At 36.5% G+C, this 18,284-nt stretch overlaps 1 protein-coding gene across 3 annotated transcripts in view; it reads right to left on the bottom strand.

Annotated features, from left to right (window-relative positions):
- Nucleotides 1-1,312: 1,312 nt before the first annotated feature.
- The window catches only part of SIM1 (SIM bHLH transcription factor 1), a 68,649-nt gene continuing 51,677 nt past the window's right edge, over nucleotides 1,313-18,284 (bottom strand). For all 3 annotated transcript variants that reach the window (XM_081041040.1, XM_081041041.1, XM_081041042.1), the window contains 2 exons: nucleotides 6,384-6,789; nucleotides 1,313-4,359 (listed from right to left, as the gene is read on the bottom strand). In XM_081041040.1, the coding sequence (XP_080897166.1) occupies nucleotides 3,629-4,359; nucleotides 6,384-6,789 (1,137 nt within the window). In that variant the 3' untranslated portion in view covers nucleotides 1,313-3,628. The remainder of the gene's footprint in view (nucleotides 4,360-6,383; nucleotides 6,790-18,284) is intronic.

The following is an 18,284-nucleotide window of genomic DNA, read 5'->3' as shown; positions in this document are numbered from 1 at the left end:
TTTTTAAAATTTATTTATTAGTTTCAGGTGTACAAGACAAGGTAATACTTAGACGTTTATCATTTATATCCCTCACACTGTGAACCCCCCTATTGAATCAATTCTCATCCCCCACCAAAAAAAGAAAAAGAAATGGAGCATATTATTCTTTTCCAGAAGATTCCATTAAAGCTTACTTTAAGTGGGATTCTCAGCCCAGAGGCAGCAGGGTGTAGAGATAATTAATAGTCCCCAATGGAAATATTCTAATCTCATTAAATAAAACCATGAAAGAATAAGTGGGTTTTCTGTATAAACACTGAAGGCAAAACTTGGATTGCATCCTGTCTCATTTGGAATGGCACATCAGCACAATGTATGTCATCCTATATCAGGCATTATAGGTGAGAAAAGCTAGACCATTATATTCAACATAGTATGTCAAAAGATGGAGTTAAAGCACACTTACATGTCTGACTTGTAGTGACTGTGGATAATATTATGTATCCAAAAATAATACTTCGAATCTGTATATTCTCAATAATAGTTTTAACAAAATTTTTCCAAGAAAGCTAGGGGATATTCATTTATTTCTTTGGTCATCCAAATTTTTTAATTAGGTAGGGCAGGCAGGTAAAACAGGCAATAAAGATATTTTTACTATTACTAGAAAGCATAAGCTTTGTATCATCTAATGAATTGAGAGTAATAGGATATATAGCACATTTGTATGAATTCCCAAATGATGTAAAATCATACTTCTCTCTCTATTTCAATCAAGTATCACAATTCTCAGCATTTAACAAAGTTATAGAAATCAAGGATTAAAATTAAAGCCAATTTAAGTTGAATTTTAACTAATTAAGTTATTGGGAACATACATCTTTTACATCCCATATTTTAAAAAGACAAAGATGACATCTTCATTATGAGGCAATCTGTTCCTTTACAGAAAATAATGTAGATGATAAATATATTTTAACATGTCTATGTGTACAGTATATTAAAAAGGTACCTTGCCATAATGGTCTCAACTAATCTTGGGTCATTTTGTAATAATCATGCCACATTACAAACACTGTTAAGTTATATAGTACTGTGGGCCTATAAGGTATTATATGTAAGGTAATAAATATGCTACTATAAAATTATTGACATAAAGTAAATAAATGGTTTGTATTTTAAAATGGGTCAATCTATCAAAATTTTAATTAATATATAATTTGGTTAATTCTGTCCTCACTTAAAAATATTGGTCATACCATTTTAAAGAGCATTATTCCTTCTGATTACCCCTTTTTGGCAGAGTTTATAATTTTTTTTCCTTGATAAACTATCTTCCATATAAAATTCCACTGAAATTTCTTAAGTGACAGTCTTTTCTTTCATATCAGTTCATTTTCCTTGATTCTTAAGATTCTATTTCCTTTATAGCATGACTCTGACCTTTTCAGTAGAATATATATCGATCAGTAAAACCCATCTGTACAGGTTTCCTTTCCAAAACACACCATATTCTTCAGATATCTGTGTCTTTGAACCATTTATCCGTCTACAGAATTCTGCAAAATCTTTAGCATTCCTAAAACCTTACTTCATGTTGCAAAATGATCACAAATCCATTTTAAGTATTCCAGGAGTTTCTCATAAATATTTTTCTCAAAATTACTGAATACTTTTGCTTGTATAGTTCAAAATTTAGTTTTGATTGTTTGAACTTTTATGAAACTATATATAACCACTAACTTTCTCACTTACTTGCACTTTTTCCATTTACAGCACAAATGTTGCTCTGTCATACCCAAGAAATATTTAATTTTATGTAGCCTCTTTTTCATGTACAAACAACCCAGAATTCGTTTCTCAGATTATCATCATTCAGATTGTCACCTACCTCTAGATTGCCAAATAATTGTGTTATATGGTAAAAATATAGCACTAATCCCTGAGTGTTCAATGTCATGATCTGTCTTCAAAATTACACATCAGTTTCTTCCAATACATTCCCTCTTTGAATATGGCAAGAGTTTCATCCATGGGACTCTTAGGAAATATTACCTATGAAACTTCTTTCATCACTTATGTCACTTCGCTTTGATTATTAGACAATAGTGCATTAAATAAATCTTACTTACTTTTCTTCTCCCACATTAGTTTCTACCATCTATATTTCGGCTGAACTAGAAAGTTGTCTGTGACCATATATGCCTAAAAAAGCCCATGCACCTGCTTAAGTTACAAAGCATCTTGACCTCTATTAGTACAGACAAGCCAGAATGATCAGTCTTGAAAACTCACAGCAGAGAGTTAACTGGTTAACAAGTTCAGCTCTGCTACACCAATGAACCACAGAACCATGGAATGTTAGAACTGCCATACAGATGAAGAAACTAGGGCCCAGGCATGGTGACTGATACATTAATGTTCCAAAAATAAGTTACAGGCAGGGTCAAAACATCCAGACATCCTGGCCTGGAGTCTGCTAGTCTTTCTATTTCACATGACCAAGTTGTTGTTTTGGTTGCTTACAAACAATAAGGAAAATGAACACTTCGCCTGTTCCTTCAGTCGAGGTACTACTCTTGCCCTTTGAATCACTTGTCTATCAAGCCTAAGCTTTTATCTTAGACTCTCTCCTGAGGCTTTCCACATGTTGTCACATTTGCACATCTGTGCTTTGAAATGTTTTCAAACACTTACACTGCTGTCGTGTAGCACTTCACTGGTTTTACTTAGTTTGTTTTTGCACTTATTAGCCTTTTTTCTTTGTGAATTGGTTTGAATTTTTTATTTGGTTGGTTTCATGGACCCAAAAATATGTTCATTACATATTCTGAGCCTTGTTTGTTTTGAGATGTTATTTCATTTCTCTCTGCCTCTATACTTTCCATCTTCACTAAACTATTTCCAATTGGGCACACCAGGTTTTTGATGTGTGTCCCAACATATCAGTACTTTCACTTTAGAAAAACCCTTACTGATATGTCAATGTGATCCTGTTCCTTGTCTAACTCAAAAGCAAGGTTTAAAAAAAAAAAATCACCACTTCCTGATTGCTTATAATGGATACCAGGTGAAAACTCATTTTTATAATATCCAGAACCATTTCCCTAATTTATATCTGAACCAAATGAGCAGGCTGGTTAAAACCACAAAGAAGAAACCAGTTTATAAGATGTATCTCTTTCTTAGTTATTTTGGGAATGGAAATTTCTTTAGGAATCTTAATGTGCCAGGTTTAAGGAAAGTTACCCATGTGGGGTATATTTCTGGTCCATCGTCTGTATTTCTGCACGTAAAGCATAGATAGCAGTCTGTATGAGACTCACTGGATCATCACAACGTCACGTTGGAATCCATCAGTCCTTCATGTGCTCTAGATGCTCACTTAATCTATATGAGTATTTTTGAATTCAAAATTTATCTATTCTGGTTAGAGGGGAAATTTGCGTATTCACTTTCACTCTATTATCTGTGTATAACCTTGAATGCTAGTGCTCTTTTCTTTGATTTCAAAGGAACACATGTCAAATACCCAGTAACTTAAATTATCCTCTCTAACAATCTGTAGCATAGTAAATGCTGGTCATGGGGCATTAAACTATAAATATGTCTCAGACCTTCAAGAACAAAATATTTTGGAAAAACATCAGCTTCCATTGGTTATTATAACAGATGTTCCCTTGTGTCCTTGTGCTGGGTCTGGCTGCATCCTGAGATGGGAAGTTACATCAAAGTGTGAGCCATTACAGCCCAAGGAATAGTTTCTAATGGTTTCACTGTCATATAAGTGCTCCAGGGCATATCCAGTTAACGTGTAAGCATGCTTATCAAAATACTGCCGGTGAGAGCCAAAGCAGTTTGGAGAGACAGCAGGATGGTCTCCTGCTGTCTGATGAGGAGACATATCCGAATGGAGATAGTCTTTAGCTAGGATCAAACTGGATTTGGAAATGCGATCCGAATTGGGACTACTTATCCGAGACAGTGCAGTGGGACTGTTGTCATAGTCATTTTCGTGGGGGCTCAGCATCTTTCCCTCTCTCTGCTGAATATGGTCACATGGTGAAGTGTTGGCCAGAGTGGAGCCATGGCAGACTTCGCCTGTCGGGGGTGGCTGTTGGTAGTTTGCAAAACAGAGGGAGTGTTTTTTCCCAGCTCCATTAATGGAAGCCAGTTGGTCTGGAGGGGCTTTCCTTAGCTGCAATCTGTTCTCTTCTTCTTTAATCATTTGCTGGGTGGCTCTTATCAGAGTTTCAATTTTGCTAGGTTCATGTGGGCTACTTTGATACTGCTCAGTGCGATATCGGTCGCCTGATTCACTGGCAGACCCAGGATCTGGAGAACTGACCACACTGTCTTCATCCCAATGACCTCGCCCTAGAAATTAGAAAAAGTACAAAGTAAGTGGTCTCAAAATTCATCCCCAAAAATGTACGGGTATTTCTTTTTAAAAGAAACCTTATATCTTTCATTTTTAATAAATGCACCAATATTTGAAACAGACACAGGTTCACATAAGTCAAAGTATTGTACTGGAATTCATAGTTCTGTGGCCTTTAAATGCAGATGAAGTTTGTAATAAGTTTTTTAGAAGGTAAACCCTGTTCGTGGGTGTGAATGCCAATTAGCAAAAGGGTGACGTGTGTTTATACTTCATGTATGCACATCATTGTCCGGTTGTAAATAATAAAAGAAAAATGCATAACATTTGGTTTATGTTATTTTCTAGAAAAACGTCATGTTAAATTGATGCTTAGAAAATGCTTTCAGTTGTGTTTGAGGAAGACAAGGATATAGGCTAGACTATTTTCTCAATTCCAAATCAATCACTTAAAATGCTAATATTGCTAAATGTTTCTCAAGTAGAATTATAATAAAGCTCTAATGTTTGTTTTTAAACTGTTGAGGGTTAAGAATATGTATGTATATGTGTATATATATGCCTGGATATGTATATACCTTGTCCCAATCAAAAATATAAATATTGTCTTCTTAAATCTAGTGGTAAAAATCTCAGTCTTACACACAAAACCATATAATAACTGGTATCTTAGATTATTTCTGAAATAAAGAATACATAATTAAAACGTTAATAACAACACATTCTGAACCAAGGAGAGAGATTTAATCTGGAGGAATGGTGCATCCAAAGTATATTCCATAAATTAAGTTAAATTATTCTCAGAGCAGTCTGCAGTCAATATAAAAAGGGAGAAACAGGAAGGGATACATGAAAGCTGTAAAGAGCTTAATGCAGCAGAGAAGCTCTGGATCACACTATTCATTGCTTTCCTTTTCCCTTCTCTTCTTATTTTCTTTCTAATATTTCCTTCCAGATCATGTAGGTTAAGCCAGGATTTCCACTTCACTCCATTCTTCCACAAGTAATTGCCCTTTGCCCTGGGTTTCCAGTATCAGTCTCCCAAACTAGAGAAACTCAAAGTAAAATGAGAAAAATAAAAAGCAAAACCAGAAACAAATTAAAATCACAGAAGGCAGTCAGTGCCTGGGTGGTGTCTGGCAGAAGGCTCTAGGGGTGAGTGCCACATTGGGTAGCACATGTCTCACCTTGAAGATACACACAGCATGAAAAGTAACATCAGGGCCATCAGATCCATCTTAATGTCACTGACTTTTAATGAAATAGGGAGGGTTTCAAGGACCTGCCTGGACTCAAGCTTGAAAGGGACAGAATGAGCTCTCCTTGACCAGTTTTCTTTCAAATGAACAGAGTATTACTAACACGAAAGGCTTTCATTCCATTGCCCACTTCTGCGTGTTTGTAAAGCCATGTAATAATCCCAAGGTGAAAAGCTCCATGGCTTCTACATATCACTCCATCCTTTACTCACAGGTGACACTGTGGATTGTCATAACAATGGGGGAAGGCGGCAGTTACTGGCATTTAATGCCCAGTGCACCAGAGAGATTAAATTTCCAGTGATGTGAGTGACAAGCCATAACACAAAGACAGCCCCCCAACATGCCAATAGTGCCCTCATAGAGAAACACAGCTAGATGAGCCCCCAAGCTACTTCAGCCCACATTTAAAATATGAGAATGCAAAAGAAAATACACAAGAAATTTAAATGCATGCATACTACAAATTCAATAGACTTACTCAACAATTCACTTTAACTTAATTTCTGCACTTTTTTTGATGTTTAAAATGAGAATCGTTTTTACTGGCCCGTCCAAAATAAATGTAGTTGGCAAACAGCAAAATGAATATACTTAAAGAGAGTGGAATTGGTTTTTAAACTCCCATTGGTGGGTTTCTGATTTGTAAGTTCAAAGGAGAAAACCACTGGGTCAGTCTCTCCAGCGTCCAACCTAGAGTATTATAAAGGTGTCCAGGGGCCTAAGGCTGCAAGCTCAGGAGTCATTTCAACTGCCCTTACCGTGGATCCTATGGACAGAAGCGATGTGAGGCATGCTGTTTTCATAGGCTTCTCGGCTTTCTGGGGAGGCCTTGGTCAGGGGCAAAGCAGCGCGAGAGCCCCACCACGGCTCCCTCCCGGCCTGCGGCGTTCCCAGGAAGTACCTGCCGGCCTCACACCGGCCTCCCTCGCAAGCCTGGGTGTGGAAATGCCTCTCCTCCACCAGCCTGGAGTGGTCAAGCGCAAAGCCGTAGCAGAGCGAGCTGCGGTCCGAGAACTGTCTGTAGGCGCAGGAAGCGTCGTGCTGAGATCCTGGCCTGTCCGCTGCGGGGTCCAGGAGCTGCGGAGAGGCTGTGTCGGTCAGGGGACTTCCGCCCCACTGGCTGTCGTGATCAGATTCCGATCTTTCCGTGTGAAACCCCGAATACTGAAACCGAGAGGGTGAAAAGTACATTGTATTTTAAAACAAATAGCGTTCGTACTCTGCAAGCACCCCTAGGTCATACCCGGCTTAAGGCGCCAAAATAAGACTCACTCTAGCACCACGCTGGTGGGCACCCCTGACTTAGAATCATGTAAGCAGTCATGATGCCTCAAAAGAAAAATCCATTTGGCTGCTGAAAGGAGGAGATAAAAATAATGATAACAAACATGGGTGGAACTAAATGCCGGGCACTGTTGAAAGTACTTCATGTTGAATTATCCCCCACATAGTTGTTATATTAACCCTTTAATGGAGATATTAGTAACCCATTGTATGGACAGGGAAGCCCCAAAGAGGGAAAATGATTTCCCCAAGGCCACAGGGTTAGCAGGTGGCAGAGCCAAGATTCAAACCCCAATTCTCCATCACAACCCAAAGGGTGTTGCCAAAGGGAGAGTTCAAGAAAGCTTCATATTTTATTTCTAGTTGCTTTTCGTGTGTTTTCTGAATTAAAAAGCAAAACAAAAATACAGATTAAGGCACCCATGTGCTCTACTTTTACTCTCCACATGGGCCGGTGAACTCTTTGCAGACCGTGCTGACTACACGTAGGATAATTAATAAAAGCTTAACTAACTCAATTGCAATATAACTTTAAAAAAGTCCTGCCCATATAGGCTGGGCCTATTTACTGGGGTGTGTTTCTTGCTTTCTAAAGTCAACTTCAAATATGTGTAGGATCATCAGGACAACACAGCTGCAAGCCATGCTGTGCGTTGTTGGAATCGTGCTGCTTACTTGTTGCCAGAGTATTTGTTCTGGTGTGGAAAGAAACATGAAAGGCTCAGCCGACCTCCTAAGATGTATGCTCAGTTTAAAGGTCCTCATGAGCCACTAACATCAGTAATATAATTTCTACCAGTCTTGAGTTACCTAATGCCAAAAACAAGTCTAGGTACTACACAGAGGTTTCCTGGTATGATAATAATAAATGCCATTTACTGACAATTTACTATGTGCCTGGCAATGTGCCAATCATTGTGTGTGTGTGTGTGTGTGTGTGTGTGTGTGTGTATTATATCATGGAATCCTAATAACCACCTGGACAGTAACATATCTCCATTTTATAGATGAGGAAACTAACATCTCTGAAAGTTTTAACAAAATGGTACAGCCACTACCCCACAGTCTCTCTGGCCTCAAAGCCTGTACTCCAAACCATGATTTTACACTTAAGAGAAACACTGATAAGGAAGAGAGAAGAGAAAAAAATTGGCCAATGTGAGAGAGATTTCCAGAAAAGTGGCAGGAACTGTTTTACAGTCTCAAGAACCAAAATGTAAGTCCATTTTACGTTGTTTCGTACCCCAGAAGAACGAGGGATGGCCATGTATGTGCACGAAGAGGGGTGGGGGAGGACAAAGTCCTAGGCTCTACTATTCTTGACTTGTCACATGCTAGGACCACCCTGAGCAAAAGGAAGAATCCCAAATCTTCCCAACTCAGTGCAAACAGGCAGCTCTGCCTAGGGGTTCTTGGAGCCACAGAGATGAGGTATAGAAATTTCTCTGGGGAACTCCAAAGTATGCTAATAAATACAGCATACTCAAGACAGAGTTCTGAGCAAACTCCAGGTTCAAGATTTTTCCTTTAACATTTCTAATTATTAATTATTTTCCAAACGTACATGTGGACTATCAGCATATTCCATCAAGATAAAAATAGCAGTAGATCCAACTTCTCTCCCTGCAGGACTGTAAGATGGGCACATCAAGGCACCCTGAGCTCCATTTTCCTACAACACACCTCCACCTGCCATCGGCTTTTTCTTGCCATGAACACCAGCCTCTCTTTTCACAAAATGCCACTTTCACTTTCATCAAGCAAGGGTTGGCACCCCCACTTCTTACTGAATGAGGATCAGAGTGCCATACATTAGCCTCGTGGAAACACCATTCATGCGCTTGCTAGGAAAAAAATCAGATCATTTGTGCTATTCCAACCTAGAAATTGCCCAGACTCTGTTTTTTTGACAAAAGTATAAACCAGGCCTATTTCTGAAGTACTCCAGTCAAGACTTCTGAGCCCTGTTGAGAGGGGAAAAGGCTTTTCCTGAGTGTATATGGGAAAGTGCTATTGACGCAGTAGAAAAGAACATTCTGTCATTCGCTCACAAAGAAAATTCAACACGAGGTAACCCTGGCATACATGAGGTACACATTTCAAGAGCATCCAAAGAAGAATTTGATGGATAAGGCTCTTGTCAATAGTCAGGAAACTACCACAGCAAGTACACTGCCTTTCAAGCGGGCAGAAATTGGGTGGTTGAGTTAGACCAAGATCTCACATTGCTTTAGAGGCACAGAAAGAAAGCGTCTCTGAAAACCTGCTTTTCAAGACCTGTAAACTTGCAACTGTGTGCACCATCAAAACTCTGAGCCACATTCATCCCTCTGAAAGGAACTGCACTAGATGTAAACTCTGTTGAGAACCAGACAACTCTGTAATTTGATCTGAAATATTTCAGGTGTTAAGTATTAGAGGAAAGAAAGGGAGCAGAAAGGGAGGAAGGCAGCCGGCCAATATAAGCATCATGTGCAGCATGGCAAATGAATGTTGCTTAACAAAGCTCCTGGTCTTCCTCACACCTACTTTTGATGTTTACTACATGAGCCATCTTAGGCAAGGAATTTAATTTCTTTTGTCCCAACAGGAAAAGGGTCATAATGATATTTAACCTACCAAAGGCTGATCCAGAATTGGGACCATTTAATGGAAGAGACACTAGGAATAGGGAACCAAGAGAACTTGGTTCCAGGTCAATTCCTGTTTGTAACTCTCAGGGTAACCTTGGACAAATTACCTTCTTTCTTAGCTTCATCTATACGATGACATATTGGTTATATTCAACTTTCCATAACTTTTCTTTCAGCTCTAAAATTCTATATGATACAATCATTATTTGCTATCCTTTCTAGTGTTGAAATCCATGATTCATATGCCTGTTCCTACATTTCACTTATTTAAAGAAGATAAATTATGTAGAACTACAATCCATGTCCAAGAATTCTTATTGTCATGTTTATAAGAAGAAAGCTATACAAGTTATAATTTTATTATAATGTCAATTTTTTCCCCAAGAATCCCATTACAGCACAAGTTTTATAGGGATTGCATGATAACTTTTAGACAATAAATTATTATATGAGGTCTGACAATTAAGTTTGTGATTTTGTTGCAACAATATTGCTAACCTTTTCTGCTTTCAGAGGGATTATGCGTTATTAATTTGTACCAATTGAACAAACAGTTAACCAAGTTAACTTCCAAATAGCGCTGAAAAGGATGCATGAAAAAATTAGGAGACCTGAACTTTTCACCAACAATTCATGGCTCTTGCATCATGACAATGCACCAGCTCACACGGCACTGTCTGTGAGGGAGTTTTTAGCCAGTAAACAAATAACTATATTGGAACATCCTCCTTACTCACCTGATCTGGCCCCCAATGACTTCTTTCTTTACCAGAAGATAAAGAAAAGATTGAAAGAAAGACATTTTGATGACATTCAGGACATCCAGGATAATACGACGACAGCTCTGATGGCCATTCCAGAAAAAGGGTTCCAAAATTGCTTTGAAGGATGGACTAGGCTCTGGCATCAGTGCATAACTACCCAAGGGGAGTACTTTAAAGGTGACCATAGTGATATTCAACAGTGAGGTGTGTAGCACTTTTTCTAGGATGAGTTCGCGAACTTAATTGTCAGACCTCATATTCTAGGGACTTCTGAGAATGGAGGACAATGGCAGCCATTTGAAATCTATATCTCTCTACACATCATTCCCTAGAACCTACATGGTCATCAAGGAACACAAATTAGTCTAACATGACCCATGCTATCATTATTACTACCATGTTTCCCCGAAAATGAAACCTAACTGGAAAACAAGCCTTAGCATGATTTTTCAGGATGACATCCCGTGAACATAAGCCCTAATGCAGCAAAAATTAATATAAGACCAGGTATTATTTTGGGGGAAACATGGTGGGACAATATGCCAAACTTTAAACTTAAAATTATTTAGATGTAAAAGAAAGTCTAACAGCAGCTGCTATAATCCTGTGGGTGCAGAGGTAAGGGTCAAGGGATGTTTAAGAGACTCCATAAAGAGGGAGGGAGGGAGGGAGAGAGAGAGAGAGAGAGAGAGAGAGAGAGAGAGAGAGAGAGAGAGAGAAGTTTAGGATATTGGCAAAACAGACAAAATCATCCTCAGAAAATAAAAGTAAACCACAAATAAGTGCCAAAATATGAGCCCAAATCAGTAGCTGGTGCTTCACAGCACTGGCCACAGTAAAAGAGCTCAAAATGAAGCAAACTCCAATAAGTGTCATTTCCATAAGAGAAGAAAGTAAACTGAGGACAGCAGTAAAAGGAAAGAAGTAAGGGGGGAATTAAGGATCCAGGAAACAGGAAAGAAACATAAGACAGGCAAATCCCATCTCTGCTCCTTCCTCTGTCTACCACCATCATCAGCCATTTACAAACACTTTCACAGATCTGACAGGAAGGGTACTCTGGAAGTAGTAACACATCCCATGAAATGCCAAGGAACAGGGACAAAAATTAAACTCCCTATAAAACTTCTATAGGAAAAAAACATGAAAATGGAAATACAAACACCTCAGCTGGATATTTTTATTCTCATCAAATAACCAACCATGCAACATAGGAAAATTGTAAGACAACAAATACTCCAAACTGTAATAAGTACCCTCAACAAGTATTTCGAGACACACACACACACATACACACACACAGACACACACATGCACGACATACACACATGCGTGCACAATACCTGGAATCAGAAATTTAAAACTAAGAAATGGACAAAAAAAGTAAAATAAAATAACCACAAAATAGGAAAAAAATGCAACAAAAACTGACCAAACTCAAAGAAATTGAATTAATGAAGAATGAGTTACAAGTTGTGAAAAGGAGAACAGATTTAAATGAAAACTTAAAAAGGGAAATTAAAGAAAGGCTGAGAAAACTATAAAGAAACAAAAAGGGATAGAGAAAATAGAAGGATCAGAGAAAGTAGTTAAAAGAAGATAGAAATTTATATATATAACATTTATATAGAAAACAAAGGAACTAGAATTGTTAAACAATTTGAAAAAGAATAATAAAATGAGAGAATCTGTGTACCCAACTTTAAGAATTACTATATGGCACAGTAATCATAACTGTGTGGTACTGATGGAGAAACAGACGCACAGATAAACAGAACAAAACAGAGAACCCAAAAGTAAGTCCATATAAATATGCTCAAATGATTTTTGACAAAGATGCAAAAGCAATTCAATAAAGGAAAGACAGACTTAACAAATGATGTTGGAGTAATTGTACATCCATAGGTAAAAATAAAATGAAACTCAACCTAAGTCTCATACCTTATATAAAAATTAACTCAAATGGACCACAGAATTAATATAAACAGTAAAATTGTAAAGCTTTTAGAAAAAAAAAAATCTTCAATACCTGGGGCTAGATAAAGAGTTCTTGATGCCAAAAATACAATGCATTAAAACAACAACAACAACAACAACAATAACTTTGGTAAATTAGACTTGATCAAAATTAAATCTTTGCTCTGCAACTGACCCGATTAAGGGTATAAAAAGATAAGCTGCAGACAGGGAGGAAAAATTTGCAAACCACATATCCACAAGGATTAGTATCTAGAATATATAAAGAACTCCCAATATTTAAAAAAAAAAAAAAAAAAAAGCAAATGACGCAAAGAGACATTTTACCAGTAGATATATAGACGACAATCACATGAAAAGATGGTCAACATCATTAGCAATTAGGGAGATGCAAATTAAAACTACAGTGAAATATTATTACATACCTATTAGACTGGCTAAATTAAAAAGTGACAATACCAAATGCTGATAAAAAGATGCAGGAAAACTGGATCACTCATACATTGCTGGTGGGAATCTGAAATGGTACAGCCTCTTAGAAAACAGTTTGGCAATTTCTAAAAAAACTGAAAGTGCAACTACCATATGCAATCCTGGACATGTTCCAGATAAATGAAAATTATATCCATACAAAAACTTATACATGAATGTCTACAGCATCAATTTTTTCCACTCCCTGGCGCTTTTTAATTGCTCCGTTTCTTTTTCTTAATTATTTTTAACTGTGGTAATATACACATAAAACATTCTATCTTTCTGATTTTTAAGTGTACAATTCAGTGGCAGTAAGTACATTCACCTTTCTGTGCAACCATCTCCAGCCAGAACTCTTTATCTTGCAAAACTGAAACTGTATACCCATTAAACAATAACTCCCCCACTTTCTCCTCCCTCCAGCCCCTGGAAGCCACCATTCTACTTTCTGTATTTCTGACAGAGGAAAAACAAATGAGCCCCAGGAACCCCCAATTTGGCCTGGGGTTGGGGGTTCCCAGAACCTAGGCACCTTAGCGATCTTTGTGAAACTCTTGTATAATCATTTCACTCTCTTGCTTTAAAACATTGTTTTTTTCTTGCATATTCATCAAATAACATAGCAATACCACCTATATAAAGGAGAAACTATGGGAAATGCAAGGAGAAATAGAGAAGCATCCCAATAATAGGAGACTAAGACACCACTCTCAGTATAAGACAAGTAAAGTAGATTGTAAAAAGTAATAAGAAAAAAGACAAACTAAGAAAACTTAAAAAAATCAAAACCAATTAGTTAAATGTTATGGCTATATATCAAATTTTACACACTGATAATAAAGAATAAATCTTCTCAGCATACGCTGACTAATCATCAAAATTGATTAAAATTTATTAGGCTACAAAGAAAACCTCAGTAAATCTCATAAAATAGAAATATTATAAACAACACTCTGACTACAATGAATAAAAAATAGAAATTAAAAATAAATTGTTTCAAAAGCCCTTCCATCTGAAAAAAAAAAAAAACAATTAAATAACTTTTGGAAGAAATAGGCAAAATACAAACATAAACTATAGAATTTCAGAAAAGATAATGAAAAGATAATGAAAACAACATAAATTACGGAAAAGATAATGAAAGTACTACATATATAGATTTATGGCATACACAGTTTAGATATGTAAACCAATAAAAAGAATAAAAATAAATTCAATTATTAATTCAAAAGCTAGAAAAATAACCAAAGAAACCTAAAGAAACCACAATAAAAAATGGTCAAAAGACATAAACTATTCACAAAAAAATATTAAAATAGTCCTTAAACATATAAAAAAATGTTTAACATTTTAATAAGATAAATACAAATTAAAACAACACTGAGATACCATTTCTCAATGATCAGATTAGTGAAAATCCAAAAACTTGACAATACATTATCTGGCAGAGTGTCAGGAAACAGTACTCCCCCACATTGCTGGTGGGGCTGCAAACTGATGCAAACACTTTGGAAGGGCTTTGACAATACCTCACAGAAACTGCCGTTTTCCTCCTCTAAGGGACTAGAATTAGACCAAGCAATACACATTGAAGTATTAAGGTTCAGGTAAAGCGGCATCATATATGGAAACTACTCGAAAATGGTTCAGAAAAAATAATGAGGGAAGATGGAGGGGAAAAGAGAGAGAGAAAATGACAAAGCAAATAGTGCAGAACATCAAGCATTGGTGAGCCTGGGTTTAGTATACAGGAATACTTTATTATTCTTGCATAATAAAATAAATGTTCTACAATAAAAAAGAATCCCACATAGTAAGCTTATGTCTTATTTTTATAGAATTAGAGACAAAGCCATAAAAAACAACCCATTTTTTTCTCAAGACGTGGAAACTTGCTGTAATAAAGCTATAACTGAGTAATTTAAATAGTTTTGTTTTTATTACTGAGTATTAATAATTTGTGTATAAAATGTAATTTAAAGTTATTAACGAGGAATTCTAGTAAAAGCAGCATTCATTGGACTCAAATATGGAAGGACCCTGGTCTACTCTCATCCAAGATGACCTGTACAAGGGATCACTTTCCTTGGGCCTTAATTTTCCCATCTGCAGAACAGAAACAGATTACCTACACCATAGGACTGAAGTGAAGATCAAATAAATACTATGCATCACAGCACTCTTGAAAATGCAAACATGTTACAGATATGTATGTATCATGAACAGGTCCTTGATTAATGACTTTCACGTGCATAAACAGAAATGGTTATCATATCACCATCTTGTAAAAATTATTTTTCCCCTAGACTGTATTATCTAGAGACCATATTTTTCAATCCCATCCTATAGGCATGTAAGAGATAAAACATATAAGTTCAAGGATAAAGAAATCAACATCCCAGCTGCAAAAAGAAATCAGGCCACTGGCCAACTACCTAAACACTAGGGCCTTTTCTTCGAAATAGTCTGACTTTCAAAGCTGAAATGTACTTTGGTACCAATGAATTTTATCGGATAAACTTTGATTAAAAGCCCAAAGATCTGTTTTAAGGGTGGAGAGATAGTAAGAGTCGTGAATGAGCCCTGAGGATGGTTCTCCTAGCGATTGTTGGTATCTATACTACTTGCAAGTAAAACAAAATTGTTTTAGGTGCTGGAGAATATCTGTTCTTCTTCCTTTGAAAAGGTAACAACACTTTCTCCTGTATTTAAAGTTATGAAACTGAATTATTTAATTCCCTATTTTAATAAGGTACATCAATCAATTAAAGAAGGTGCACTGAAAATTAATTTTTGGTTGATTTTGTTGAAATCTGTTTTTCTTTCTTGGAATATTGGTGGTCATGCTGAATACTTTGTGCCTTAATTTACCCCTATTTCTTATTTAAAATTTAATTTTCAAAACAAGCACTTATTTTGGCCACTTAAAAAAATGAGTCAGGTGAAGGATGGCCAGGTTCTCATAAACATGAAACCAAATGCCACCCTCCAAAGGTAGGCTAAATCTGACAGGCACAGAGCTTGGACGACTGTCAGAAATGGATGTCAGATGATATCCACATCCCTCAGGGCCCCTTTGGGATTCAGCTCATGAAACAATCATTCCTTCAAGAAGAGACTAATATCTCATCCGTTTAAAAGTCTGAGACATCATTTAGGGCTTTATATGTATCCAATGGGAACTATTTAAAACAATTCCTTCTATGATTCATTCTAATATTTGAGTGCCTACTATTAGCAAGGCAGCATGCCAGGTGATATGAGAAACACAGCCCCACCTTCCAGGTGTTCACATTAGGAGTATAAATAATGCACAGAACATCACTTGAATACAAGTTAGAAAATGGCAAGGACCCAAAGAGAGAGAAAAACAACATAGTTTAGGAGTTCACAGAAGGGAGCCATTACTCTCTCTTTTAACACTGTACTAATTGCTTAGGAAGTGAAAATGAACTCTGGACCAATTAGGAGGCAAGTTCCTATCAGATTTGCATATGCTAACTAATACCCATAACAACCACAATAATAACGACCATTATCAAATACTTGCTATGGGCTAGTCCGTGCGCTGAGATTCCACAGACATTATTTTATTAAATGCTAAAAAATCTTAAAAGTATTATTAATCCCTTTACAGATGCAGCAAATGAAGCTAAAAAAAAAAATAGCTCAAGATCACATGATTATAATAAGTTTAAGAGGAGAGGTGCAATTCCAGAGTACTTGCTCTTTCCAGTACCCCAGACTCATCTAGACTTAGATAACAAAGACATTAGTGTCCTATCTTCCAAGCAGTAATGGATCCCAAGTCCCCAAGCATGGTTTTACAAATGGGGCTTTCTCCAAACTCCAGTAAACCATTTCCACACCCCCTTGGGTGATGTCCTCTCACCACTAAAGCACTCTTCTACCACAATTACACCCACAGATATCCTTCTTTTGATAACAGTCAGGAGATTCATTCCTGCCTCAACAGCATGTTCCAGACAGGTGCTCTGTGCTCATCTGGATGTGGCAGCAACAACCCAACTCAGGAAAAATGCCAGATGTCCCAACAATAGATGTTATCGTTATCTATTTTTATTCTGGCAGCTCATTGAGGTTTTTATCATTTTTAGCTGTAAAATAAAGAGAGAGACCCTCTTATGGTAAAGTCCTGTTTTCCATGAAAAACTTTCACTCTATCAAGCAGCTTTCCTCTTGATTTGTGTCTGAACCATGAGAGAAAAAAAATCACAGATGCAGCCTGCATTGTACTAAGAACATATGCATGCTTTTAAATCACTTTTATCTTACTTTTTACTAATGTAACCCTGAAACATAAAATATGTTCTTTTTTTTTCATTCACTGTTATGGGAAGAACAGATGGTAAAAGGGTTAGATTAAAGTAATACAGCATGTCCATTAAAATAACCCCCACTGCTGGGCTGCTCCCTCAAACAGAAGTTGTGTTTACTATGAAGAATGGCTTTAGCTTCCACACATTGGAAATTGCTGGGGGTTTTCTCAAGGATAAACATCAGCATAAGTGAGAAACTAATGGCAGAATCAAATGCATTTTTAAATGACAATTGTGCAAGATATTTTGCTAATCTGAGAGGCTGACTGAAAACACGTGTGTGATAATATAACTAAACAGCAGTCAAATAATAGAGCCCATTTCTAACCTGAGTAAATTGTAACATCTAGAAATCACAACTAACTGAAATTGCAAAGAGGATATCAAGTAGACATTATTTTCTACATTCCTCCACTTTTACTAGTGGTAAGTAGACAGTTTTTGCTGCCACTTCATTTCTAATGTACTGTCATATTAATCAACAACAAGAATAATTCTGGACAGACTATACATTAAGAACAGCTAAGGATAACATGATTTCCACACAATTCTCACAAGTATTTAACATTGGAAAAGAACTCTCCTGAATTTTTTTTATAGAAATTCCATTTAATCACATATAGCTGCAAAAGAGTTAAGCTTTTAAAGTTTCCTCATAAAAAATTAGAGAATCCATTTTGAAAGAAAAAATATCAACCTTGAGTCACATTCCAGAGTCAAAGATGGTTTCACTAGAGGAACTGCGCAATAGATATTTCCATTTATACTATAAATGATTAGAAAGCAAATATTGACTCAAAATTCAATTATTAGAAATTTTAAATATTTTGGTCATTTATTTCTTCATTTTAGAAAATGGTATAAATTGTCAGCGTTTGAAAATCAGTTTTTTAGAATGTGTTCACAAGACTTTCACTCATTATTTTCATGATTTGCTCCACTTACAGTATACTCTATTATTTGTTGTGACATTGTTTTTAACTTTAATCCACATTTTAGTTATTTTTAGCTCAAAGAATATTCTGGAGAAAAATCTTTTATACCTGTAAATTCCCTGATACATTTCATGAAGTAGAAACATGGGAAGTTTTTTAAAATGCTCAAAAGTGGTTTGAAATGTCATAAGCCTTCTCTCTTAATCCACCCCCCACAGTTACAAAAATGTTCCTGGGATTTGGTTCACTAGT

Source organism: Rhinolophus hipposideros (assembly GCF_964194185.1).
Source record: "Rhinolophus hipposideros genome assembly, chromosome: 3".
Classification (NCBI taxonomy): domain Eukaryota; kingdom Metazoa; phylum Chordata; class Mammalia; order Chiroptera; family Rhinolophidae; genus Rhinolophus; species Rhinolophus hipposideros.
Note: the sequence above shows the minus strand (reverse complement) of the source record. Positions and strands in the feature narration are given on the sequence as shown.